The sequence below is a fragment of the Pezoporus occidentalis genome, unplaced genomic scaffold (genome assembly GCF_034315485.1).
Source record: "Pezoporus occidentalis ecotype Australia unplaced genomic scaffold, CSIRO_AGI_Poc_V1 ctg162, whole genome shotgun sequence".
In the NCBI taxonomy this organism is placed as follows: domain Eukaryota; kingdom Metazoa; phylum Chordata; class Aves; order Psittaciformes; family Psittacidae; genus Pezoporus; species Pezoporus occidentalis.
Window position 1 is genome coordinate 259,059 of NW_026913447.1, and position 27,737 is coordinate 286,795.

The 27,737-nt window shown below is 43.0% G+C and overlaps 2 protein-coding genes across 8 annotated transcripts in view; one reads left to right on the top strand and one right to left on the bottom strand.

Annotated features, from left to right (window-relative positions):
- The window catches only part of PMAIP1 (phorbol-12-myristate-13-acetate-induced protein 1), a 442,512-nt gene that overhangs the window by 16,191 nt on the left and 398,584 nt on the right, over nucleotides 1-27,737 (top strand). The window lies entirely within an intron of this gene.
- The window catches only part of PDZD2 (PDZ domain containing 2), a 204,671-nt gene that overhangs the window by 6,968 nt on the left and 169,966 nt on the right, over nucleotides 1-27,737 (bottom strand). For 6 of the 7 annotated variants that reach the window (XM_062612868.1, XM_062612871.1, XM_062612867.1 and 3 more), the window contains 13 exons: nucleotides 26,142-26,215; nucleotides 25,755-25,980; nucleotides 24,589-24,706; nucleotides 22,196-22,328; nucleotides 19,110-19,191; nucleotides 18,042-18,145; nucleotides 17,157-17,325; nucleotides 15,206-15,996; nucleotides 13,863-14,007; nucleotides 8,650-12,220; nucleotides 7,900-8,017; nucleotides 4,617-4,718; nucleotides 767-1,037 (listed from right to left, as the gene is read on the bottom strand). In XM_062612868.1, the coding sequence (XP_062468852.1) occupies nucleotides 767-1,037; nucleotides 4,617-4,718; nucleotides 7,900-8,017; nucleotides 8,650-12,220; nucleotides 13,863-14,007; nucleotides 15,206-15,996; nucleotides 17,157-17,325; nucleotides 18,042-18,145; nucleotides 19,110-19,191; nucleotides 22,196-22,328; nucleotides 24,589-24,706; nucleotides 25,755-25,980; nucleotides 26,142-26,215 (5,904 nt within the window). The remainder of the gene's footprint in view (nucleotides 1-766; nucleotides 1,038-4,616; nucleotides 4,719-7,899; nucleotides 8,018-8,649; nucleotides 12,221-13,862; nucleotides 14,008-15,205; nucleotides 15,997-17,156; nucleotides 17,326-18,041; nucleotides 18,146-19,109; nucleotides 19,192-22,195; nucleotides 22,329-24,588; nucleotides 24,707-25,754; nucleotides 25,981-26,141; nucleotides 26,216-27,737) is intronic. The other variant, XM_062612869.1, reaches the window with a different exon arrangement.

Below are 27,737 nucleotides of genomic sequence, written 5' to 3' on the forward strand. Positions count from 1 at the left end.
AAGCCACATCAACAAGCCTCTCAGAATAAGCTGTAGCCACTGCCCACTCCCTCCCTGGGACACTACAGCAGAGCAGGACTGAAGGATACAGGTACTAAGTTGTGTCTTAATTCCACAAACAATTTGAGAGTTATGTTTGTAACACCCTATGCGCAGCCTTCACACTGGAATGCTGTCTTATTCCCAAATAAGAACTTACTATTCCACTGATACATTTTCACTTACTTACCCCTAGTTTCCTACTTGATGGCTGACGTCAATTGGGTTTAGCTCCACTTACTGTAATATCAAATAATTTTTCTACGTTTTTAGTAGAAACAGTATGAAATCTGCTATTACAAAGAGCAAGTTTAGTCTCTACGTATAACAAACTGCAGGGTTTGAGATATTCCTTGAAGTTGTTGGGGCTTTTTGTTTGGATTTTTTTTTTTTGGTTGGTTGCTTTCTTGCACTGACTACTGTTATTACTTAAAAGGAGTTTATCCTGGATTGGAGTAACATGTGGAATCACTAACTTTAGTAGAAATTGGATTAGGCCCTAAATGCCCTTTTAAGTTTCTCCCTAGTTATGATATTTTAAAAAACCCAACCCAAACTGCATTTAAGGCTCCAAAGAGACTTTGCAGCCTAAAATTTAAAGGTAATTTCATTTGCTCCCTTCAATCACATAAGGCACAGATGCTTTTAATCTAAAACACATGGACGTTTTTCCTTCAGTCTGCTCTGCAAGGGAATCCTTCCAACTGTTCTTGGACAAAGATCATACCTGTTCCCATTTCCATGGAAACATCCTTTCCAGACCCCACACATTTTCTGCCAGTAGCTGATATCTCAAGTCTGGAGGGATTGTTTGCCTTGTCTTTTTCCTTCTGGATGACAATGACCGCATATCTGTACAGTCTTGCCTGATGAAGAGTAGTCAGGACATCCCCATGGACTGAGTTCTCAAGAGACTTGCCGTTGATTGACACAACAAGATCTCCCCGACGAATAGTCCCTTCTTGAGATGCCACTCCCTTTGAAAACACTCTGTGGACCTACAAGAAAGATTTTAACTTCAGGATGCTTTAACCTCATGACCACACAGAGTGCTCTAGTGGTCAAGGGCAACAGATGTTTGCAACCAGCGCCCACTGCCCAGATATCAAGCACACGACATTTGTTCCAACAAACATCCTCAAATACTAAAGCCTAAGTGACTGGACAAAAACTGCATTTCAGGATGGGGGGGGAAGTAGAGGAAAAGATGCTATTATTGCATGGTTATTTCTAACCCAAAGACAATCAAAACCACTTAGAGAATTGTCATGGTTTAACCCCAGCTGGCAACAAAGCATCACGCAGCTGCTTGCTCACTCCTCCCAACCATGGTGGGATAGGAAGGAGAATCAGAAGAAAGTAGAATGCACGGGTTGAGGTAAGAACAGTTTAAGAACTACAAGTACAATATAATACTAATATTAGTTATAATAATTGTAATGAAAAGGGAGAAAACAAAAAGAGAAATAAAATTCAGCAATAAAACTGCAAGTGATGCATAGTAAAATTGCTCACCAAGCACTGACTCGCTCCCTGCCCATCCATGAGCAACAATCAACCCCTCCCCAGAAAACTGTCCCTGGTTTATATGCTGAGCACAACTTTATATGGTATGGAATATCCCTTGGACAGTTTTGGTCAGCTGTCCTGGCTATGTTTCCTCTCAACTTCTTGTGATGCTTGAACCTTCTCACTGATAGGGCATGAGAAGCTGGAAAGTTTCTGACTTAGCATAAACACTACTTGGCAACAACTAAACATTGGTGTGTTACCAAGATTATTGCCACCCTAAATACAAAACGCAACACTGTACCAGCAACTTTACCCTCTACCCAGCTACTTTACTTTTACTTGGAGCACAACTCCTGTGGGGAATAGCAGAGGATACTGGTGGTGTTTAGTCTGAAGAAGAGAAAGCTCAAGGGGAACCTTGTCGCCCTCTACAACTACCTGAAAGGAGGATGGAGAGGGGAGGTGGATGGTCTCTTTTCCCAAGTAACAAGTAATAGGACAAGAAGTAGTAGCCTCAAGTTGCACTAAGATCGGATATTAGGAAGAATTTCTTCAGAGAGAGGGTGTTCAGGCATTGACAGGCTACCCAGAGATGTGGCGGAGTCACCATCCCTGGAAGTGTTCAGAGACTATGTAGATGCCCTTAGTGACATGGTTCAGTGGTGGACTTGTCAGTGCTGGGGTAATGGTTGGACTTGGTGACCTTAAAGGTCTTTTCAAACCTGGTTGATTCTGTGATTCTAGGAAGAAAATTGACTCTATCCCCAGACAAACCAGGACACATCACAAACGTGTAACATCACAAATCACTTATACCATCACTGAACTCTTTAGAGTCTTCAGTTAACATACTTCAAGTAACAGGTTAAACCCATAGCTGTGCTACAGCAAACACAAAGAACAGAGTTGCAGTGTGCAACACCCACGCCCCAGATTCACACTGACTAGGACATGCATCCTGTGCTGTTTTCAAATGCACACTTCTAAGTGGTGCATAGCATCTGTGCACTGAAAGGCTCTGACTGCAGCTGTACAAGTATATAGCTGAACATCTCAATTTGGCTGATAAATGCCATGCAAATAGATGCAAAGGGATGATTCACTGGATTGAAATGATTTTTTTCTAGAGAAAGAAAACCCAAAAAAACCTCCACAAAAGACAGCAGATTCAACTTCAAGTAAAATCCAGCAAGTGCAGCTGAGACTTAGATGTGTGCCACTTACGGAAAGGAACTGCCTGAAAGACTCAAAACCCTGTATTTAAAGACTTGCCTATAAGGCACTGCAATTTTAGCAGCCAGAATGTGGTTTGAGGCAGCAAATCTGCGGACACAATTCTGCATGGCATTTTCTCTAGGAATTTATCCTAATACCCAGATTAACAGCAAGGAATCAGATGCCTTTTGGCTCCTGTTCCCTCTTGTTGCAGGGCCATGCTGAGATGGGCACCTGCCACAACCCTGCAGATCCAAGGACATAAATCTCTAGCAAGCCTAAGCAGATACTCAACGCTGGAATAACAGCTTCAATAACATATACTGACATCCAAATGCAAGAGGTAAATGAATACAGGGGTTGTGTCCTGCTGCCTTCCCTCAGATGCTCAACTCCTCAGTACCTTGAAGCTCACTAGGCATTTCTATTTCTGCACCCAAGCGTGGGCAGAACAGCCCACCTAAGCAGCTCAGCAGCCAGTGGTAACCCTAAATCCAGTGGGGGACCCAGAACCCCAGTAGGTCAAGGACATTAAAATGGCTCCCTACCCAAGAAGCATGCTTCACACACAGTGAACAAAGAGGATCTAGAAAGAGGAGGAGCTGACATTGTTTTGGTCTCATGGCTAATGGCATTCAGGAGAAAGATTTCATTAGCTACTCAGCCTGAGAGAGATCAAGATCCTAATTTTAGTTAGTTTCCCAGTCTCTGAGGTGGGACACTGTTGAGCCTTCCTCCTGGTGGCAGCTGCCACTGCAAGTTGCTGGCCCAGAGACAGGTAACACAACCTTTGCTACAAGAGAAGTATAAGTAAAGTTTCCTAGACTGTGACAACGTTCTAACTCAACCACTGCTTAATGTAAAATATGTTTCAGAGAATCATATCATCGAATCATAGAGTGGTTTGGGTTAGAAGGGACCTTAAAGCTCATCTAGTTTCAACCTCCCTTCCCTAGTGGAAAGGATACCTTCCACTTGACCAGGTTGCTCAAAGTCCCATCCAACCTGGCCTTGAACACTTGCAGGGATGAGGCACCCACAAATTCTCTGGACAACCTGTTCCAGTGTCTCACCATTGGTCTTGTCTAAGACCAAAACCCAAAAGATTCTTTCAAGGGCTGCTGCAGGGCCCAAAGACCTGAGGACATACCCTCCTTCTAATCTCAGAACTTAATGAATCTCTCTCTTTCAGCACAGAATTTAAATTGTCTGTAAAGACATTGTAAACAAATTATCTTATGTGACACTGGTTGTCTTATATTTTTCCATCTCACTTACCTGGTTTTGAACAGTACAAAAAGTGCTTTGCATGACTTTTTACATACCAACATCACTTAATGGCACCACAAAATACCTTTGGTTCAGAATGCTGTACATTATATGCTTATACATAAAATACATAATATTTTGTATTTATACCTAATATACATAAGTATATGCTTAAAAAAAAACCCCAACTCCATCATTTACTGACCACCCGCAGGTCTTAATAACACCAGAACATATTTGTGATATGAAATCCAAAACGTTTGCTGACATCTGAAACAGGATTTGCAAAATCCTTCAAAAACTTTGCTGTGGAGTTTACCTTCAAGGGCTGGGAATGAAGATTCAGATCTAGCTAATCCCATCCAGTAGCAGACTTTTAAAGACTGAAGACATACTTGGCATCTATCTCCAACAATAAAAATTACACTTCCAGACACTGATTTCACTGGCAGATGGTATACAGCCACCTCTGAGAGACACAGTTTTATGACTGTGAATGACTTGATAAATGGGTACTTGATCTAATCACCAGATTGCTTAAAGTGAGCTTTCTAAAAAAATGACTTGTAGCCATGACTTACTGTGACCGATTTCTGTTCCAGATCTGTTCCTCCAGCAACACTAAATCCCAGGCCAGCTCCTTCTTCTTTGTGCAAGACTACAAAGTATGTGTCTTCTTTGCTCTAGCAGAAAAATGGAGGTGGAGAGGATGGGAAAGGAGAAGAAAACAAAAATTAAAGATCAAGACCAAGGTCCTGCACAAATAACAAATTCTCAGTACCCAATTCAAGGAATTGAAACTGAGACATTAAATGCGTTTCTGCTCTCTACAGATGAATAGCAGGCATACAGAGCTCCTCAGGTGACAGAAAAGGTTTCTTCAGTCAGTTCAAGGCTGGGAAGCAAAATTAAGATGGTGGAAGGGCATTAAACCTTGAGCAGCCTAATTTTCACAGGCTTGTAACCAACTTGACGTTTTGCAGTCAAAACTAAGAAGTCTCCATCCAATTTCTGGACCAAGCACTGTACTTTCCAGTGAATTACTAACACTTTTGCTATTGATTTCTCCTTCCCCTTGAAAGGCAGCTACAAAGATGTAATGCAGGGCAATTGCATTACCTTCTTCTCGGCAGTGCTGGACAGGGTCAGTGGCTACAAATTGAAGCTGGAGGAGGTTAGATGGGACAGCAGGAAAAACTGTTTCACTTGGAAGATGAAAGTTATGAGCTTGTTAATGATCCAAAGGGGACTAAGCTGTGCTGTTGTAACAGGAGTACCTAGCACAGGAAAGGGACTGGTGCAGGGCTGAACTTGGCTCCAGACCAGAGCATAGGTGTAAAGCCGATTTCTTCGAAGGGATGGCCTGCTGCCAAAATACAGAATTTGCTACAAGAAAGAAGTCGTCCCATCCAACAAGTCTGGCGCTGTCTTCTGAACAGTTATTAGGACAAAACCAGACACTATTACAGAAACCACAAATTTATTGTGTAAGGGGGACTATAAGCAGGCATTTGGTGTAGCAAGGGGCTATTAAACTTCAGTGAGGCATAGCATGAGAAGCGGAGAGTAGAAAGCAGGGGTCTCAGCTTTTTCGATCCAACATCAGTCATTTCCAGAAACTGCTAACGCTAAAATTAATGGAACGTCACTAGAAACTAACCTATAATCTTTTTAGCATGAAATGACACATTTAATTCACTAAACTCAATATTTTAACTCAGTGTTTGCCTTTTATTTGTTTGAAATAGCACAGGGAACCACAGATTGTGAAAAAACGGTAAAATACTTGGTCTTGCTGTGCGCTAACAGTGGCCCTGGAAAGTTTTCTGCATTAGAGGCATCCTTGCAATTCATAGAATCAGTTTCAGAAACTGATGACACCTGGCTCCACATCACTGGTCCATGAGTGCTTGAGGAGAGAGGAGCACTCAGGGCTGAACTTCTTAGCCCACAGTCTTTTGTAGATATTAAGACCCTTCTCAACTGCACTCGAGAATAACTTTATGTTAGGCTAGAAATAACAAAATCAGTTAAAATACTAGGCTAGCCCCTTTCAAAATGCAGTGAGGGTAAGGAAAACATAAACGTATCTTTGATCATTAAGTATTTTAGTAACCCTTTTTGTTCAAAAGGTCAAGTTCTTTCCAACCCTCGCTACCACAACTTACTCTGCTTACACTGGGAAAGAAAACAGAAATAACAGAGGCTCAGACGTCAGAGAGCTGTGTGAGGTCTACATGTCCTGGGCCAGTCAGCAATACAGCCTGAATCCTCTCTTCCAGTTGTTGAGATCATGCATTTCCTCCCTCCCCCGTTGTCATTGCTGTCCCCAGCTAAATGTGTGCTGTGGGGCACAAAGACCTGGCTATGGATGCTAATTGCTCTACTTGGCCACACAGTAGACACACAAGGCCTCCAGTGATTATCTTTATTTAGCCTGTTAGCCAAAGATCATTGGTCATACAGATATAAATAATAAAATGCCTGTATATTCCCATTTACTTATTTTTTTTAGTAGTAGCACTCTTTAAATGCTAGCAGTAAATTCAGCCTTGTTCAGAGCAAAAGATGATGACATATTCTTTCCAGGGAAGCTCTCAGTTTCAATCAGGCAGTCCATCTCATTTTTCAGCAATTGCGTAACTATGAAGAACTGTCCTATTGTACATTTAAATCCAGCATTTGAGTAGCATGACATTTTCCAGTGTACATGCCATACTGGGATTAAACGTGGATGAGAAATTACGCAGACAACGAGTGCATTCCAAAAAGTGTTCAGCTTTATAAACATTTTTGTTCTCTAGCTTTGAAAAGTGGCATAAATAAATAATCTCTCCGAGACCCCATGCAAAACAATTTATAGAATGCTTAATTAACTTTGGCCAGAAATACAATACGATCCTAATTTTATTAGTAAACCTACCAAACCCTCTTGGCTCACCAAGATCTTGGGACCTGCAAGCTCTGGCTACACTCTCCATGGAAGGAGGTAAAGCTGTGTATTATGGGGAGGTCCTGTTCACCCCCAGCCTGTTCCACATTTGAAATAGCAACCTTTGTGAATAAGACTCGGGAGTGCTTTAAACGTAGCTCAGCCAGCAGTTATGCTGACCAGATGGCAGTTTTCCCTCCTGTGCTGTTGTTATTTTATCAACTTCTCTTCTGATTTTAAAGGGAGGATGTATTCCACAAACACTGCGAACAGGGAAGTAATGTCCTGGCATCCATTTCACTTTGGAGACCTTCTTTAAACACCTAGATAATTAAGCAGGTTATTTTAATGCAATAACCATTTACCACAGAACAAGTGGTACAACTTACCACAGGAGTTTCATACAAACACTCCACAAATCACTTTCTGGTGTTGCAAGCTACCAGTCAGCATTACACAAAATAAACTCAATTTCCATCACTGCAGCTTCTAGCAAAGGTGAGTGCTTCTAGGCATAGAGAGGAACACAGCTTCCCTTGCAATGTAGTGAAAGCGAGTCTGACCCAGATGGTTGGTAGAAAGCTAAACTCTGATGTGCAATTATTGGCAAACCCAGTAGTTCTCAGCTGTAATGATGACTTCAGATGGAGGCATACTTCTCCACTTAAAACAGGTCTATTTATTGTGGCTCAGAAGTGCTTTCGCACTGGATAAACAATACTCTTTCTTACACAAACTATTCACATCTATTATACACACACATTTATAGCAGGCATTCAAAAACTAGCATTAGTAAAACTAGCATCAACTGTAACCACCCACAGGACTACTAAAGGAGGTCTGAAACTGTTTGGAAGAGATTTTATCTGCCATTAAGAAAACCCTTAAAAATGCTGTCAATAACCTAGTTTTATCTTCTGGAATTTTTTTACCTTTACTTGTGCTTTGACAACTTGGAGCATAGCAGCAATGTCACATTTTGGTACTACAACTGACAAAACAGACTGCAGTTTTTGCTGGTCCAGGGTTGAGACAAGCAGCTGATCCAAGCTAAAATAAACAGGAAAATATAAAAGACAGCTTTATATTTCTAGACCATGTTTCAGGTATACACTGGAGGTCTCATTAGGGTAAAAGGTCAGCTCATTAATAAGCAGAAATCTTGAAAACAGACAAGAAATAGCGTATGCTGGTAGGATAGGAAGAGACAGAGAACACCATTTAATAACTCTGAAAACTGGTCCCTCGTCAGTTCCTCTTCTCCTTCCCCAATAGTTTTAACAACATATACTAACAAAAACAAGGAGACAGCTCTATCTGAAGATTGGTTTTGGCAGGACAACAACCTTGCCTATCACTGCGTGCTGGCAACCAGCATTGCATGGTCTCCCCTCCACAGCCGCTGCTGTGCCGTAATGTGGCCAAAACCTGACCAAACCCAGCTAAGGGGACAGAGTCAAGGTGCCCAGCCATACCAGGATGAAGTACAGGAGCACAGCCACCAACAGACAGCAGCATGGCAGCTCCTGGTGATCAGGAACATGAAGAACTCACCCCAGATTGAGAGGGGAATAGAGGCTGTGGCCAGACCTGAAATGTGCTTTGGGACAGGCAGTGGGGAGGCTTCACCTCAGGAGAGGCTGAAATGAAAACGAAAGAGCCTGAGCAAAGCCGACACCAACCTGATGGACCAGCTGTTTTCAGAGTGCTCCCCATCCGGAGAGCTGCACTGGGGCATGTCATCATCCGATGCAGAGCCTGGTGTCCCCGAGCCGCTGTCCTGAGGGCTGCTGACACCCGTTCCCATCGTGGGACCACCACGGGCTGGTGGGGCTGTGTCACCCAGGGCAGGCACGCCAAGGGCTCTGCGGGGGGTGATCTCCAGCTCCGTCTTGAAGCAAGCAGGCTGTGGTGGCCCGGAGAAGTCTTCACACAGCTTGTCCAGGTCGGGCATGCTGAGGGCCCTCAGCTCCCGCAGCCTGGAACGGGACAGCGGTGGACGCCCCAGGCCCCGGCTGCGGCGTGCCTGTGAGGTGGAGGCTGTGTCTGCGCCAGTGCCACCATCCTCGCTCCTCTGGGGCCTTCCTTCTGCCCCGCTGCTCTCTGCCACACGCATGGGCTCTGCGCTGGAGGGGGCCTTGGCCATGGTGTTGGCAGGGCTTGGGCTGCCGCCGTAGGAGCTCAAGCTGCGTCGCAAAGCCCGTGGTGTCTCGGCAGGGCTGGCTGTGGGTACCATCCCACCACAGGACCTCCTGGCGAGAGGGGACCTCACGGCTGAGTGTATATCGATGGCCTTCACGACGGGCCTGTCGACATTTGCCAGGTTTTCAAAGGATTTGATCCTCTGTTTGACGGAGAAGGATGAGATAGGTTCATGTGGCCAGTTCAGCTCGTAGTAGTAGTAATTCCTCCTGAAGCTCCTCAGCTTATCGATAGTGGGGCAGCTAATGTCACTGGCTGAGGGTGATGTGTCATGGACCCTCTGGGTGCTCTTGGGGGTGTATGCCTGCTCCTTCTGGCCATTTGGGAGGTTCAGATGGACCGTCTTTAACATCCCTGTTGCTGCCTGGGGGTATTTCTCATTTGCAGCATGGCTCTGGGGGCCTTGTACAGAGTTACCCTCTGCAACATGGCATTCCTCCCTCAAGTGACCTGATAACTGGGCTGGCATCGAGTAAGTCCTTGTCACAGGCTTTGACAAGCCATAGAGACTTCTGTCTCCGGCAGTATTTGCTTTTGAGAAATATTGCATAGTCCCCATTTCCTCAGCCAGACGAGGCACTTCTGTGTTCACCTCTTCTGTTTTCTCCAGCAACGGCAGCTGTAAAAATGATGCTGGTGAGGAAGAGGCAGAGGAAGAGGAGGAAGAGGATGACGTTGAGGAGGAAAGCTTCACCTCAATGAAAGTCCGCTGGATCTCCTGTCCTTCCAGCTGTTCCTGCTGAACTGAGGGAGACCTGAACGAAGCAGATGGTCCTACATTTTGCAGATCTAATTGCCTAAGGTCATCTGCACTATAGATGCTCTTGATTGCATTCAGGCCTGTTCCAGGGTTCTCAGTCCTCCCTTTCATGTATTCAACTTTTGGCATCCCCTGATGAGATGAAGTGACTTTGGACTGACTGTCTCTGGCTCTGAAATCATCCACCTTAGCACCCTTACCCTGACACACTGCAGGCTGCATGGAAACTTGTTTGTCTTTTAGATTTCCCCATGCCTGCTGCAGGTCTGGTAGCTCCCCAGAGCCACATTTCATTTCACCACTCGCTTTTGGGCTGCCGGTGCCATTCAGGAGAGGCAGAAGTGAGTCCTCAGAAATGACCAAAGATGGTCTATTTTCTGACTTCAGAGCCCTTGAGGTTGCTGAAATGCTCTTGCCAGGATCTGAGTTTGTAGGTGAACTACGGGACAATGGTGTTTTCTTCCCCGTGAGTTTGGGGGACAGCTGTGGAGAAACAGAAGCCCTTTTCTGATCAGCCCCACTGACCCCACTGACTTTGGTAGGACTAATGCCACAAGAATCTGAATTTGCTTTTGCTTTGCCTTTGATGGTGAACCCTTTTAGCTTTGGTCCTGCTTTGGCTTTCTGATTATTTAGAAGAGTGTCCATTATACTTTTTTGTGCCATTCCTTTAGATTCCTGACAGGATTTCTTCTGTGAGGATGGGCTGTGCGGTACTGCAGCTCCTCTGCAGTGGTTTGTGCCTGAGCTTTGGACTTTTCCATTTGAAGTCCTTCCTGAAGTCACAGAGTTAGTTTTCTCATTTTTCCCTGGCAAGTCATGAGTTGTATTAGCCTTTGGATCTTTAGATTTAGTGGGAAAAGGAGACCTGAGAGATAATGTTCTTGATGACGATGCATTCACATGATTGCTGTCTGTTTTACACAAGTTGGACAAACCGCTGGCTTCTTTCTTCACTAAGCAATAACTAACAGCATGATTACAGTCATCAACCACTGTTTCACTTTCAGATTTGGATCTCTGCTCATCATGATACCCTTCTTTCTCAAGCAAGTTGCTCTCCAAGCCACTGACATTCCTAGCAGAGCAGAAGCTTATCTTTTTGCAGTGCAGAGACCCTTCCTCTTCAATGGTTTCACAGCATTTCATACGTCTGTTACTGTTTCCCAAACCCATCTCTTCTTCTGTACTTAAGGCACCGTTGTTACAGAAAGAGTAAACTTCAGGAATACTGACTGAATTCTTTAGGATGTTTTTTTCTGGCAGGAAAACTGAGGCAGGAGAACACAAGGATGCAGAAGACACATCTGAACACTGTGAAAGACATGGAGTGGAACCACCATGATCTTCTAAGCTTAGTTTGTTGATGCTTGTCTCTAGTGACCCACACATTGCGCAGCTCTGAGTTTGTAAACCCTTGCTGCTGTAAGGGTCCAGTGGGGACACAGAGGATGATTGTCTTGCAGATGACAGATGCTGCTCCTGTGTGGGATTTTGAGGCTCACTGTTCATGCAACAAATCTCAATCTGCTCCTCGTCTGACTCAATTACAGTACAGACTGCAGAGGTGTTAGCAGCAGCAGTAGTGCAGGACCCAAGCAACACCTCATTAGCACTATCAAAGGCTTCTGTGACAGACTCTGTGTCTGAGTGAGAATCCTCCGCAGCCCCATACATGGACTTTGGAAATGATTTGCTTCTCTTTCCTTCCAGAGTGTTTGCTGCAGGCGGCTCATCCTCATTTAAGCTGCTGTAATTTCTAGAATAGTTATTTAATGAGTTTTTATTCACAGTAAAAAGTTTGCCTGTGTTTATGGTGTCCAACACAGACAGCCCCAAAACCCCTTGTGCGTTAGCTCCACAATTCACAGTTTTTTCCAACAGATCCTCCTTGGCCACTCGTGGCTCAGAACCCGGACAACCTTCGTCGGTCCCACAGCAGCACATCGTCGTGTACTCCTCTCGGAGGGGGCTTTCCGCTCGCGATGGGGTGCGTGAAGCCCTGCTCTCGGGAGCGCCCATCCGGCTGACCAGGTCATCGATATCGGTGACGGGGATGGAAACGCAGTCCTCGGGGCGGCTGCTTTCCATGGTACATCTTTGCACGTCTCTGCTCGCGGCATCAGGTGGCACTGTTGTTCTCTCCACCGCACAGCCAGCGCTTTGCAAACCTGCTGCTCCTCGCTTCCCAGCACTCGGCTGTTCCTCAGTTGCGAGGATGCTGTTGACGTCGGGTTGATTTTGACTGTCTATCCCCGGAGACAGGATGAGGTTTGTAAATCTGCTGACAGCTGCATCATTAAAAAAAAAAAAAAAAAATTAAAAAAAAAAGAAGCAAAATCCTGTCACATATAGGAAGTGATACACAAAACACCAGGTTTTATTACAAAAATAGACACCCACGTAATCAGACTACATGTTTGCCTTTTGGTCTGCACTCTTCCTCTTCTGTAGTGATGTTTACAACAACTCAAACTAATCACAACCCTGTGTATTTGAGCAGCACACAGAAGGAAACAACCCACTCATCCAAGGTGAGCAGTCACGATCTGTTTAATTCTCATCTTTGAAATTTCAGCAGTTAAGCGGCCAACTACCAAAGTGTCAGTCTGCAGTAAGCCAGGCTGAGCAGTACTACTGCTCATTACTTGTTTGATCAAAGATGCCTCCAACAGATTGCAGACAGTACACAAAGCCCTGGCATAGCAAACAAAGGTGAACAATAACACAGTGACGAGCTGTGCATAAACAACTTGATTCTGATTCTCTTGGCACTTTTGCAGGTGTTTAATGTGACATGCATGGGTGATGTTATACACACGTCAAGCACATGGATTTCTGGCACAGACTTGTCCTTCCTTCCAATACATTATTAACCCACTCTTGGGCAACACACTGAGCTCCCAGTCACTGAGGTACTCTGACACATTCACGCATTTCTCCAAGCTCTTCAGTTTTCAGCGCTTCATCCTTAAGCATTTGCTTACACCCTTCTGCTTCTGGGACACGCATCCCCATTCAAGCTGCCTTTCAGATAAGGCCTAGAAAGTGCATGGAGGAGGCACCCTTTCCTGCTCATTGAAATGTGCCAGATCTCTTTCATCCTTGCACAAACCTGCAGGATTATCCACACATCTTAACTTAGGTACCCATGTTAAGAAGTAGAGATTCCTCCTGGAGCTCACAAAGGGGAAATCATCTCAGAAGAGCAATCTGAAGCAGCTAGGCTAGGATTTGAAGTACTGCCTTGCTTCAGGATGCTGGATCACACACTGAAGAGACCCTCCTCCCTGACAGTGGGACAGAAAAGTTGCATAATAAAGGAGTGCAAATGTGCCCCTACTCCAATGTTGTTAGTTTGCGAAAGCCACAGCAGCCTAAGGAAACAAGAACAGGACTCTGCCAAGCCAGAAATTCATTACAACTGGAACTGAAGCATCTGGAAACACTTTAGGCTCCCAGGTATTAATAGGTACACGAAGAAGATCATAAGCTGGAATGAAGTGAAATACTATGTTCTTCCTGAATTTTAAAAGTATGCTTTTCTTTTTCAAACACTCGTTTCCACACCACGTAATTTGTACAGTCTGTGGGGATTCATATATTGCTGCAGCAGCATAAATAAGCCCTGAGCAGAAACTAAGAAGGTATCAAATATTTCAATTCAACCTAGAAAACTTTTTATAAGAAATATGGTCGATCCCTGGCACTGTTCAAGGCCAGGTTGGATAGGGCTTTGAGCAACCTGGTGTAGTGTGAGGTGCCCCTGCCCACAGCAGACAGATCACCAATGCAGACAGAATGTACCCCCTGTTTTTTCTCTGAATCAGTTTGGGGAGCTGCGGCAGCAGAAGATTAGATCCAGCTGATCCAAGGGAATTTTCTCCACTGGTAGGCAGAATATATAGTACAAAACCAACACTACTCTCTCACCTGGTGTTACTTTCTGGATCTCCAGGGTTACAGACGTGGGAAGACACTGCATAAGCATACAGATTTCTTCGTACGTCATCTTACTGACTGGGATACTGTTGATGGTGGTAATCTCATCTCCTACAGCCATCTTGCCCATTGATCCCTGATGCAACGACAGATTCAAGGAAATTATAAATACACAACAAAAGCACTGCCACACGGGCAAGGACTGCAGGGAAGTAACTCATGGCTTACAAGCAATGTTCCCTATTTCACATCACTGCAGAGCATAGGTACCACTGCTGTTGGTTTGCCAACACATAAATAAAGGGCAGACTGTACTTTTGCCAGGAGATGAATTAATGATCAGTCTCAAACAGGAAGGTCAAAAGAGCTGGTGCCTTCTCTGAGAGATCAGTATCAGGAGGGAGGACACAGCCCTTTTCATATAAATGAATTGGGTTGAATTAGCCCTAGCTTCTTCAGGTCTGGAACACTGTCATTTTTGCATTTCATGTATGAATTATATTCCTGGTCACAACCTCCCACTGGACCAGTGGGACTCTCCTAAATAACTGAATTGGACATGGACCGAGCTTTTATGGTAAAAACCTAAGTTTATTTCTAAACACTGTACAAAAGTCAGAGAAAAAGGCAGGAACGGAGCCCAAATCCCCAGCTCTGATAGCCCAACTCAATCCGCTGCCACATACTACCTCTTGCCCTAATGGCCGCTAACTAGACAAAAAATGCTACACCCAGCTTTGTACATCAGAGTACTATCCTTCCTTTTTCTGCACTTTGGCATTTAGGTCAGCAATTCCACATCCAGCATGAAGCAAATATCCAAATTAGTATGTGCATGTATGAGATGCACAAGAGCTGTGTGTTACCAACACCGCCATGGTGCTTGGCAAACCTCACCAGCACCTAAGGCCTCCCTGGTACCAGTTTCATGTAACACAGGAATACATGCACATAAGTTAATAGATATTAATAAACATTTTCACCATCAGGATTAACTTCTTTTGTGTTTGCCCCTGATGAAAAGAAAAGAAACAAAAGAATAGTATTTTCTCAAAACTGTGAGTGCGAGCAGGGGCAAGTCCATCTCAGTAGATCCACCTCTTGACTTTCTTAGTTCTGAATCAGCCAGGATATGCTTCTAAATCAGAAGCGTTTAATTTTAACTGCAGCTTCAGAACAATGTGGGATGAGACATTTTGCCCAGCAAACACGTCCCTTGCACGTGTTATTAAACAAGTGATCAACAGATGACTTGTTTAATAACAACAATAACCATAATAATCCAAGCAAAATAGAAGCAAATCACAACAAGGCAACCCAAATTAAAAAATTACCATTTCTGCTGCTCCACCTGGCCGCAGGCCTGTGACAACAACCTTTAAAGGCATGGCCTGGATTTCCAGATCCAGGCCGAATGACTCGTGCTCATTGCGAACCAAGGTGACTATTTCACCTTGGCCCTGCCCAGCTCCGTCTGGTGCTTCACACTTCTTGCTGTGAGGGAGCATCCTTGCAATAGGCTTGTTGTAAGAGCCATGCTCCTCCATCCTCTGCCTCTGAAGGCTTCGGCACTCAGTGCTCATCATGCTTTTCACTCTCGTGACTGCTCTATGCTCAAGTTTTGGGGATCTCTTAGATTCAAGTTGTGCTTCCCGGAGCTCCTTCAGACTCAGGCTGCCAAGACGAACTTCAGGCACACTTGAGTAATCGAACGCTATGATGGGGAAGAAGGAAGAGTCAATTTGCTCCAGCGTGCTGTCTGCAGACTCCGCAGAATTGCTGAAGACAGGGGAAGATGTCTCTGTGCTACTATATCTAGGTGACCCACTGTCCTGGCTCTCATCATCGATTTCTACAGACGAGGTTGTAATGACAACGCCAGCATCCTCCTGGCTCTTGGCCCTCTGGCTTCTTTGCAAGTGGGAATTTTCATCATCATCACTAACATCACCATCATAGAACACAACCCTTCTCTGTCGATGAAAGGGGCTGCGGGCAGATTTGGGGCTGTCACTGAGGATGCCTGGTCTGACAGATTCCACATGCTTGTTGTGAAGACTGGACAATCTCCCAGTACTAGGAGAAGTCGGACCATTTGCTTTTGCCACTCCTGCTTCTCTGGCAGCTAGGGAAAAAAAAAATTGCATTTATAGATGACTTTTAATACCATGCATCTGATTGCAGCAGATTACATGTGGCTCTGTTCATGGGGGAAGCTAAACATCTCACAAAGTGAAAAACAGGTTTTTCATGTTCTCCCTTTAACTACACTACAAGATGGATGGTAGACAGCACTACAATTTACGGGTAGTTCTCAGAATCAGTTCCTGGCACATCTGGTTCTATTTTCAGTTTATTTATAAATTATGACTATGACACAAAGGGATGCAAATTCACATGTGTATTTTAATTTAAACAAGACAATTTCTTCACATTTTGCCTAAATCTATGTTCAGGACTGCCTGTGTCAACTTAGGAGAGAGCGAAAAATGACTTCCTGAACAAAGATACAAGCACACAATCAGTTTCAAATTAAAGAGTAATTAGCCGAAGAACTCTTTTCACATTCTTCTGATAAAGAACTACATCTTATTTTGTAGAAAGTGGTTTGTTGGGTTTTGTTTTTGTTTTTGTTTTTTTGCTTTGTTTAGTGGGAATTTTAAGATAAAAATATTTTTAAAGCATTAAAGAATGAACTTCTAGAGAAAAATAAGCTGTAGACAAAGATATTACTTAAGAAGCATAGGAAAGGCAGAACAAATGCAATAACCTTTGTGAGATCAGGGGTAGGTCTTTAAGGAAATGCAAGATACTTTCAGTTAAAGACTATGGGGACAAAGACATGTCAAAATTATCTCATGTCAAATTGAACATTTGATTGTTTTTACACTGCTATACATGACATTTTGAAATGGTGTATTTGATATAGCTATGAACACTTTCATTTAAATATAATCAATCAGATGATCATCAGTCATTTAAAAAAAAGAACCCAAAGTGCAGTGCTGTCAATCCAGTTTCAGCCTAACCAATCAAATAAAGTCATTTTCACATAATCAGAACAGCAGTTTGGACAAAATACCATGGAAACAGGCACTTACGTGCATTATTGCAAACCCCTTCCATTTTCCAGTATGAATTTAATATGATGAGCACCAGCTTGTACCACACTGCCCAGCACTTATTACCAGCACAGAAATGACTGTACAGCTCTCCTGTAAATCAAACCAGCTCACTGACTTTCACCCCATCAGCCAAATGACCTCACGTATTTCCGTCTCTTACTCAGGTTGCCAGGAAGAAGAGAGCCATCATCCAACAAACTGCTTCTGTTCTTCTGACGGAGCTGCTCTTCGTCACAGGAGCCTGTTACAGCATCAGAATATGGGAGCTGGCTTGTACCATCATGTGAGAAGTACTGGGAAAGCTCTGCCTCGGAGCTGACAGATCCCTGCTGAAAAGAATTGAACCTGGTGACCGGCCATCATTGATGCTTCAAGCCTCTGTCTGTGTGCAACCACCACAAACTCCACTCACATCTCCACGTCAATAAAGGAAGTTTAAAGCAAATTTGTAAAATAGAGGGCTTGTCAGTACATTGAGAGCCAAACTGTCAAACTTGGATGGCTGAGATGCTGCATATCAATACATTTTTAGCCACTATAATAAATAACAATGGATTCCAAATCCCACTGTGTTACAGGTGTGGTTCAATGCAGACAAGAAATGAAACCATTCCCTTGTGTGATTCCCTTTACGCACCTTCTGCATTGAGAGAAGGGAAGGGTTTGTACCTCTGGACACAGTCTGTATGACTTTTTTGTCCTTCCCAGATAAAACAGAGACTTTTCCCACTGCAACGGCTATATAAATAGATGAAGCACTCAGCCTGCTGCCCACAGGCTCAATGTCTCTCCTGCTAACCTCTTCTGTGTGCCCCAGAGACCAGGGGTGCCTCTAGGTGGCAGGAGGTGGGAGCCCACAGCTCTTTCTCCCATGTTCTGTACATCACTCCCAAAAGGGAGCTTGCTGCCATCATGATTTAAACACATGATGTAAGAAACAAACACTTTCCATGTGACAGGGAAGGAGCACAGATCCTCAAATAAGAGCTGAAGTAAAAGCTGAATGTGAAGCCGACGCTGTTTTTATTGCATCTAATTCTTTTACCCGGCTTGCTGGCTCCAGGAAACGTTTCATAGTCCAGCTGAGGGGAGATGAGGTCTCTCCTTGTTTGACCTTCACACTAGGAGATGGACTTTTTTGTACAGCTCCTGTTAAACACAGCTTAGTTAGGTGCCAAAAATTAAAGCTGTGGACTATATATACAAACCAGCTCCTCATTCACTTTCTGAGCTGAGGACTGCATTTAATCCCACCTATTATCTAAACTGCTTTCCTAAAGTGAGATTTATTAACATTCCACAAGCTTTCCCTCAGATCAGGTGAAATAAAGTCACAGAGACACACTACACCAGCCAGGCCTAGGACAGGGCTATGAACAAGAGACAAGCAGGAGAGGATCTTCCTCACATGCTGGAGCATGCTGCTGACTAGGCGCAACCTCAGAAGACAAATTAGTAGCCACTGGCAAGGTCTACTTCAGTAAAGGTCTTGCTGACACAAATATAAAGGGGATAATGATAAATCCAACATTTCTTTCCAAAAATCACCTTACTAGTCACTCAGCCATTGCCAGGAGTTTGCTTTCATCTGTAAGATTTTAGGAAGTGCTAGGTCTACAGTTCAGAAACATCAGACAAATGCCAAAGCACTCCGTTTTTGAGATGACCCCAAAGATTAAACTGTGGTTAAAACACAGTCCAGTATGCAATATCTGGACTTCTTCAAATGGACACAACAATACTTTCTCTTTTTTGTGTGTGTTTTTTTGCCACCTATGTGGATAAATGTGCACACATGGAGTTGATTCATCCTGTCCTTTCTTTACTAGGACAACGTGCTTCCCGTTAATCTTGAAGAGAGGATAAAGCAACCATCTCTTGGCAACCCTACTTTCGGATCATGACAGCCTAGCAAAACAGAGTAGTATAAGCTATGAGGTCAAACTTGATGGTCTTGATAAAATTTCTGGAAGTGGACAGAGTGACTACACCCACTAAACTGTTCTGCTGTTTTGAGGTCCTCAAAATATTTATGTCGGGGAACCCAAGAAGATGTCCTTAAACCTTCCTGTACTTGGAAAAGGACACATATTAGGAGAAAACTTGCTGCTACCTGACATGTGAGAGGAGTTGGAATCCTTGCTCTCTCGGTGGGTAGTACGTGCGATTGCTTCATCCATCTCCTGCTCAGAAACCTAAAGTCAAGTGGAAGACAAGAGATCAAACTGGGTAGGCAAAATGAAGATGCAAGTCTGACCACTTATCACTAGAAATAGGTGACTAATTTCAGGTATGCTACTATTTATAAAGATGCAGTAAGGACCACCTCCTTGAGAGCTCCTAAGTCCTAGTCCCCTGATTCAGACTCCCTCCATGCTACTCTCCTGCATAAGCCAGGAGGCAGAAGCCTGCCGACTTCATGAAGACCACGTCCAAGCACCACATTATGCAAACAAATAAAACAGCCAGACTTAAAGAAATCAAATGAAGCCATTACAGCACAATTTTAACTCAATTAAATGCTGTACATTGATCTATCAAGAAAATATTACTTTAAAATAGACAAAGACTGCTTTGTACAAGAACACATCAGCAACTGAAGATATTCTACACTCAACCTACCGGAAGAATACCAGACTTCCCGTGATATTAGCTGTCTTTTTAATTTTCATTTGTCCTTGCTTTTAAAAAGAAAACCTAAATCAGTAATCGGTAATTAATGTTTCTCTGGTTTAAGAATAAATACTGGTTTACCATTTTTGCTAATTTTGTTCTCAATGAGTGCCATGCACTTAATTCTTATTACTGGAAAACTCCATATGACTTTATAACAGGAACAACTAGTCTACAGGAATATATATATTTGAAAACAGAAAGCAAGTTAACTCTGTCAAAAATAATTTCTATGCACATTGCTTTTACATGAATTAAAATTCAGCATAAATAGGGACTAGAAACTTGAGTCTTTCTGAACCATGAAGATTTGAAAGATTCCTAAGCAAACTCAGCAGTTTAGACATAGTTTAAATGCCACATTCACTCAGAATAACAAGAAGAAAGAAAATTTTGTGGTATTGCTCTTGGAAGTACATGAAAACACTAAAGTGAACGTATTCAGCAACAAAATGTACTGTGGAGCTTTTGTGTCATAAAATAAGACATTAAGTATAAAAACATCCAAAGCAACGTGAGCCTTTGTAGAAATACATCTCTGTTTTAAGCCTGTGGCATGACCTTACAGCAAACCAAAAGCCTACCGGCTCCTGGGGCACAGGGAGTTCCTACAGGACACAGACCAAGCCTCAAGAGTATGATCTAAGAGCTTTACACAAACTTTGGGGTGCAAGATGTCCCAGGAGTGAAACAAGGTGTTGGACAGAATGCGGTATTGGTTTAAAGCTAAACAGAAATTCACACTTGTGCAAGCTCTTCCAGTTTTGACTTTTAGCATCCTCTATGCCTAAGGCAGATCAAACTGGAGATGGACAAGCTAATTAATTCCTAACTACACTCCACAGGCTGAGGTATTATTAAGAGCTAACAAAACAAAATAAAACAAAACCAAGATAAAATGCCCACACATGTCTACAGATCCCTCCTGCTGTCAGAAAAAAAATGCTCCTCCCCTCAAGAAGAGGCTGGACAGAGCCTTGGGCAACATGGTCTAGGGTGAGACATCCCTCCTCATGGTAGGGGGTTGGAACTACGTCATCTTAAGGTCCTTTCCAACTCAAACCATTCTATGATTCTATGACAATGACATAATGATAAATATGCGTGCCCGTATGGACACCCCTTCAGAGATTCAGCTATGAGGGACTGTGGATTCAATACTGCCTAGGAGGAAAAAATGTTTTAGGGTCACTCCAGCTTAACTTCAAGCTTTTCTTAGAATTAGCTTCGCATTTCTTGGCAAAGAATTTGTTGTCATTTTAAATATCACTTATGAAAAATTGCAATAGGAGCCACTTAATAGTTTCCCTCTGTTACTGAGTAATAGCAAGCAATTAGCTTAACTCAGCTCATCTCCTCAGCAGATACCTGGTTAAGCCACTTACTGGGTTTCTAGTCACCATCACAGCAAGGTGAAGGATGGAGAAGAGAGGGCAGGCTTCACGGAGCCTCTCCAAAATTCTATATGCCTTAATAATGCAATCAAATGGAACCATTGTGCTGGCTCAGCACAGCATACAGACTTCCTTCAAATACTGTTATCTTAGGCTATAAGCCCAATTCTTACCCCCTTCATGCTTACCTTTAACTAACAGAACCACAGCCTCTTTTTAGCAGCACAAGGCCTAGCAGCAATGATAAAAAACTCCGGGCAGCAGACCCCTATTTGTCTATTGTTTGTATATTTGATTTAGCAGAAAACATACAATTAATTATAAAATATGAAACCTAAATTCTCCTAGATATGGATTTATTAAGGTCTCCATTTGTAGTTAGGAGTTCAAAAGTCACAGCTCTCTGGACCTACTAATGCAAATATTTTTACAGCTTCATTCCTGTTTAAATAGGAAGGTTTTGCACACTCATAAAATTCTTTGAAATACTGAAATAAAAGAAGTTGTTATTCCCAATAGCTTGATTGAAAAGGCTTTTATCTTCTATCATCAATTTTTAAAAACTGCTTGAAAATACTCACTTTGTAAACACAGCCTTCTTTCCAAATTGCCCTTGCACAGATTTCACAGTAGCAGTACATTCCTGATTCTCATGTTTTAATTCCTGAAGGAAAACTTTGATCTTTGGACAGATTTTACTTTTTTAGAAACAGTATTCCTACTACTTTATTATAGCTGATCAGTTCAATAAGCTGGTATTTATATTCCTGGCCCTAATTCATATTCTACCCAGAGACAAGCTAATTGCAAAATGACTTTTAGGAAGAGGAGGACCTGTGCCATATTTGCATTGCCACTTGGTCCAAGTACTGAGAAAGATGGGAACAGTCACTCAAGTAGTTTCAGGAAAATTGTATTTGATCAGTGGGTGATTTAAGTGAAAAGCAGCAGGGACAGTCCAGCATTGCTACAGGTTACAACACTGGAAGGCATCATTATGATCCTGACTTACTAAACAACACATGCCATAGAGAGAAAACTCCAGTATTCTTCATTCACTGCTTTCCTGACACCAAGACTTAAATTACAGCACCAGATACAAACCAGACACACTAACTCATTTTCTCCTCACCTTTGGGTTAGGATGCCGACTAATGATTAGGCTGACTGGACCCGGACCACATTCACTCAGGATGGCGTAGGCTTCGCTTAATGCTGCGTGACGCAGGCTCACTGAATCTGCCTCCAAGATCTGGTCACCACGGCTGCAGAGAGATAGAGCCAGTTAATCACAACTGCCTTTTAGAAAAGCATTTGTGCTTTCAACTGATGGCTAAGCTTCTTCAAATATACAAGTGTCTGGAAAAGATCTGACGTGCAAAGAACTCAGTCTTGGTTTTGTTCCCAGTGACGTGAATGCTTCAAGTCCTGTTGACTTCATGAGGGAGGTGCAGAGATCCCTTCTGCACTTAACATCAGTGCTAAAAACCCTATTAAATCAACAGAGAACATTTGGCTGCACTTGGACTAGGGTGAAAGCAAACTTCTGATTCCAGTTCTGCATTTTGAAACTTGTTGAGCAAAGAGAAAAAATTAGATTCAGATGGGCTGTTCCTTCCCCTCATATTGAATTACATAACACTAAACACACTGATAAGAAATAAACAATTTAGATATGAGTTTATGAAATTACTCCAGGAAAAAATTGAGCGAGATAAGCCTGCATTTGCTTCAAATTAAGATACAATGCCCATTAGAAAGAAAAAAAACAACCAAACCAACAACAAAACTCAAACCAACAAACACCAAAAAACTCAACTGAAAGGAAAGCACATATTGTTTACTTTTGTTTTCTCTATTTGCTAACTCTTGCTCATGATGCTTAGACATCTGCAACTATTTAAACGAAAAGATCATCAGCTAGGGATATCATTAAAGCATTCTCATAATTACTAAGGCATTTCATTTAAATAGACATTCTCAAATAGTCTACTACTGCTGATTTATATTGGGCTACTTTTGACAATGGAAAAAAAATTTACACTGTGAGTCTACATGCCAAAGGCAAAATGGCAATTGCAAGTGGCAGCCTTCAGTAACCTGTACTTCTGGTAAAAGCTCAGGAAAGCAAAGGGTGACCTATCAGTTGTGTAATCATGCTGCTGCTCTGCCAATCGTTTAGACTTACAGTACAGAGCTATTAGAAATACACAGTCATGTACATATACAGTATTACTTAGACAGGCACATCATTGAGAAGGGAAGCTCATATATGGAGGAGCTGGATTCAAACCTCTCTGGTATTGTAAAGCCAGTATTTTATTAACAAAGTTTTCAAAAAATCAAAACCATCCTCTAAGTTTTGTCTATGGAGCCATAAACCACTGATGGGACAACAGAAGCAAATGTCTCAAAGAAGCAAGCTAGAAATCTGGGAAGCATGCCTGGATAAAATCAATCATTAAACTTAATAAATGATACAGCTGTTACATACAGACGCAACCAGCATTGCAATCTTTTCCAAAGAGGCTTACAAGAAAGCAAGTTGGCATTAAATACTGTCTGCTACAGACATTTCTATATAGTAGGAACTTCAAAGGGCTTTGGCAGGGATGCCACCACAAAATTATCTTCTTCCTTTATTCCAAAAAATCCAATTGCTCTATCACAGTTTTCCTGGTAAGCAAGGAAACAGAAAAGCACTCTGTTCTAATGCAAAAGCAAGGCATTTGCTCAGCCTCTCTGCACCAGTGCTCATACCACACGTTCAGGGCGGATCACGCAGCCCCACTGGGTCTTCAGCAGAGCCTCCCCTCCCAAGCGATGCTCCCAGCACCCACCAGCATTTATGCAGGGATGTAGAAAGGTGGAAGATTTCCTCCAACTGTTTTTAGAAGTGAAGCCTCCAGGAGAGGAACAGCAAATAACTTTCTGCCACTTAATCCAACCTAAAGCACAAGGGAACAATTGCTTCTCTCTCTTACAGTTTGTTAAAGACATCTAAACTCCATGACAGAGTAAATGAGATGGGTAGTTCAGTCTGCAGCAATCCTGCCAGACTGACAGTAAGGGCAGAAAAGCACTGCTGCAGCCATGGGCACCATCAGCTGCAAGAACATCTCCCCCAGCTCTTTTCAAGAGAGTTTCAGGTGACTGAGCTTTTAGCAGAGCTCTGCAAATTTCCTCCCAGTCTGGGGTCTCTGGCTGTGGCTCTGATAAAAAGACATGAGGCTGCACTTCTTGCTGCTCTCCTTTCTAAAAGGGTGCTATTAGGCTCAGCTTTCTGTATAAAGAATTAAAAAAGAAAAATCAACCACAACCTTAATGATCGTGCTGCTTCCAGCACACAGAATAATGTTTCCTGGGTATTTAATACCCCTTTGGAATGTCTTTATTTAAATGTTTTCTTTTTGGTCTACTCTTTAAGTATAAATCCCCTCCATGCTACATCAACCCATTGGTGAAAACAAGATCTCAAACAACTCTATTGTAAAACCACTCCAGTGTGTTTCTGCTTTAACTGACCTTAATCGGCCATCCATTTTAGCCACCGATCCTGGGGCCAGACTGTGAATGTATATCCCTGGAGAACTGTTTTCCAGTGTGAGACAACAGGCACCAATGCCAAGCCCAACCCCTGGCTCTGTGAAAAACAAGAAGTACAAAGAAAAGTAGCAGATTGTAATCACACAGGACACACAAATGTTTGTGTTCCCACATCCCATCTAAGACCAAGACTCATGTATTGTTTCAGGGCTGGCCTTCAGTGCAGTCAGTCAGGAAGCCAAGACCAACAAGTGGAAATCAGGATTGAAAATATCTGATTCTGACTGTTTTTTGAGATCCATCACTTCCACAAAGTTCTCTGTGTGGCGTGGGAACTGCCTGGAAATGACACAAGGTCTGATCTGGTCCAAGGCACAAAGAAGTGGGGGCAGCAACGTAATAAAGATGTCACTTGAGATCACTGCAAAAAACATGAGTACAGAAGATGCTGCCAACTGTACTGCTCCCTTTTGTTATATATAGGCATGGCATTCCTCAGCAAATTGGCAGGAAGAAAGGTAAGGCATTATCCCTGGTTCAGTAATTACCTCTGTACACTTCACCTTTGCTTTCCTTCAAGTAAGATCATTCCTAACATATGAATTGCTGAACATCTCATCTTCTCTCTCCAAATTTTTAATCCAACCTTTAAAATCAGCATGACTTAAGCCTCTGAAATGGACATATTTGTTGTACCACATACAGCATATCCTCTAAATTTATCTTGTATAATTATTAATAATGAGAGCAACCCTTATGTAGCAGAACAGCTCATTTGGCCAATTTCGAGCACTCTACAGAGCTTTGCCTTACCCAGAGCTGCTGTTTACCAGAAGGGCACAACCATTTTGAGCTGCTGAGAGGCTGATTCACATTTTGCCCAGTATCTCACAGCATCCCTCTCTCAGCAGCACAGACACTGAGTGCTACCTCTTAAGAGTCTGCTGACTCTGGAGCAGCAAAATGTGGAAGGGGGAACTCTTCAGAAGTTTCTGCATTAGAGAATGCTTTTCTCCCCCATCCTGTGGTACAAGATCAGATGGACACAGGTACGTTCCCTGGGTATTAAAGCCTCTAATATGTTCCCAAAACCTCCCCTAAGGCACAGGGATTTGTTCTCCAATCCCATCTCAACGAACTCTCACCTTTATTGAGTGTCACATCCATGACAATCCTGTCCTTTGGGCCAGGTCCTTTGCGGCTGGAGGAGGAACCGTCCACCTCATCGGCACCAGGGGCTGGCATGCCACCGCTAGCACTGGAGCTGGGGGAACTGGAGCGGCTCAGCAAGGTGGGAGTCACACAGGGTGTGAGGCTCGGGCTGCGCAGCCGGGTGCGCACTGTCAGGGTCACCACACCTTTCTTGAGTTGCTGGAGAGACATCAGAGAACCCCAGTAAGGCATCACGATACACCAGCATTTGCTAGTAAACCTGTATACAGTAATCTGTGGCAGCTAAAGGATATAAAGCTGAAGGTATGAAACGACACTGAAGAGGAGTACGAATCTCTTCCATACTACATCCATGTTACCTTAAATCTCTGAATGGCCTCCTGATGGGTCAGTCCTTGTAGAGACTCTCCATTAACTTCTAGGATTTCATCCCCTGGTAATTAGATACAGAAGTCAGCAATATACAGACTATACAGAGATGTAAAAAAAACCTTTTCCTGTATGTAAGGCGACCTGCTATTACAAAGATTCCAATTAACTGTTCAGAAAAAGCCTTTTACTGTTCTCAGTTTATTTTCACTTGTCCTAATGCCTTTACAAGTTAATAGTGATGAATTAGCAGAGTAAGGACTGTTATTCAGCAGAGATCCTTAACTTGGCATTTTCATACTAACAAACATGCTTGAAACACCATGGATTTTAACTGAAGTCTGAAAATAGATGCTCGTAACATGGAAGTCCAAAGGGACTATAAGACTCCCTTTCTTTTATGAACATCAATAGGAGAAATGAGAATGTAAGTTAAACACAGTGACATGTCACTCCAAAGCCTGTTAGGAGAAAACTAACCTTCCATCCACGTGCAGAAAGCAAACGTGTCATCTTACTAAATGCCTGTGGATGGAGAAGCATGTAGCCCATACACTGCAATAGCAAATCCCCTTCTTACCCCCCTGAACACATCCCATCACATACTCTTCTTATCCCAGTGAACACATCCCAACATATTTCTACCTGCTTCCAGGCTCTGGGTCTTACTTCTTACACACAGCTATGGTGATCTACCTTCATTTTATTAAAAGAAGTTCATCATTATCCAAATTCATGTTCTGCAAATTTATTTCCACATGTGTAAAATTAGACGGCCAATGTCAGAAGACAAAGTTACTTCTCCTCTCCTTTCCTGGCCCAGTAAAAACAAATAATTAAATAAATTAATAAAGGGAACACAAGCTTTGAATAGCCTTCAAAGGGGCTATGGGACAGGTGCTACTTCTTGGCTTCCCACAGTGAGTGCACAACCCATACGACAGGCACACAAGCTTCCCTCTAGCAGCAAGTGTGAGAGTTGGCACCAAAAGCCTCAAATACAACAAGTGTGATGAGATCTAAAGAGGGCAATGATGATACGCGAAGGAGAGGAGTAACACAGGAGCAGCTTGAGAGAAGTAACACAGGAGCAGCTTTCTGTAGAAGACAAGCAACACAACCCCTGCAGAAGAGTTGGCAACCACCACTCTGAACTCATGGTCACTTTGTATTTTCAGCAAGTGAGTAATTGTGTGTCTTTCTGGCATAGCACTCAGACCAGGGTGAAAACAAACACAGAGCAGATTACACGTACAGCTCAGAGATCAAGCCTGCAGAAGCTGTAATAAAATCAGGATATAACTGCTTCCCCAACCAGCCGCATGATCTTACTGCCAATACCATCTTTCCTCTGCTATTTTTCTGGTTATGACTCTTACTTGTTGATAGATGTCAAAATCATACCAAGATGCTTAGAGAGCACAATGGCCCAGAGCAGCATCTCCCAAACATGTCTTTCTATATAACCCCTTCTTGGACTAGCCTTTTTCAAGCCAAATCTTGGTTTGATAGATGCATTTCACAGCTATCAATAACCCTCTCCAATTGAAGAATTGCAGCTTATGTCTTGGGCAAATAAAGTTCAC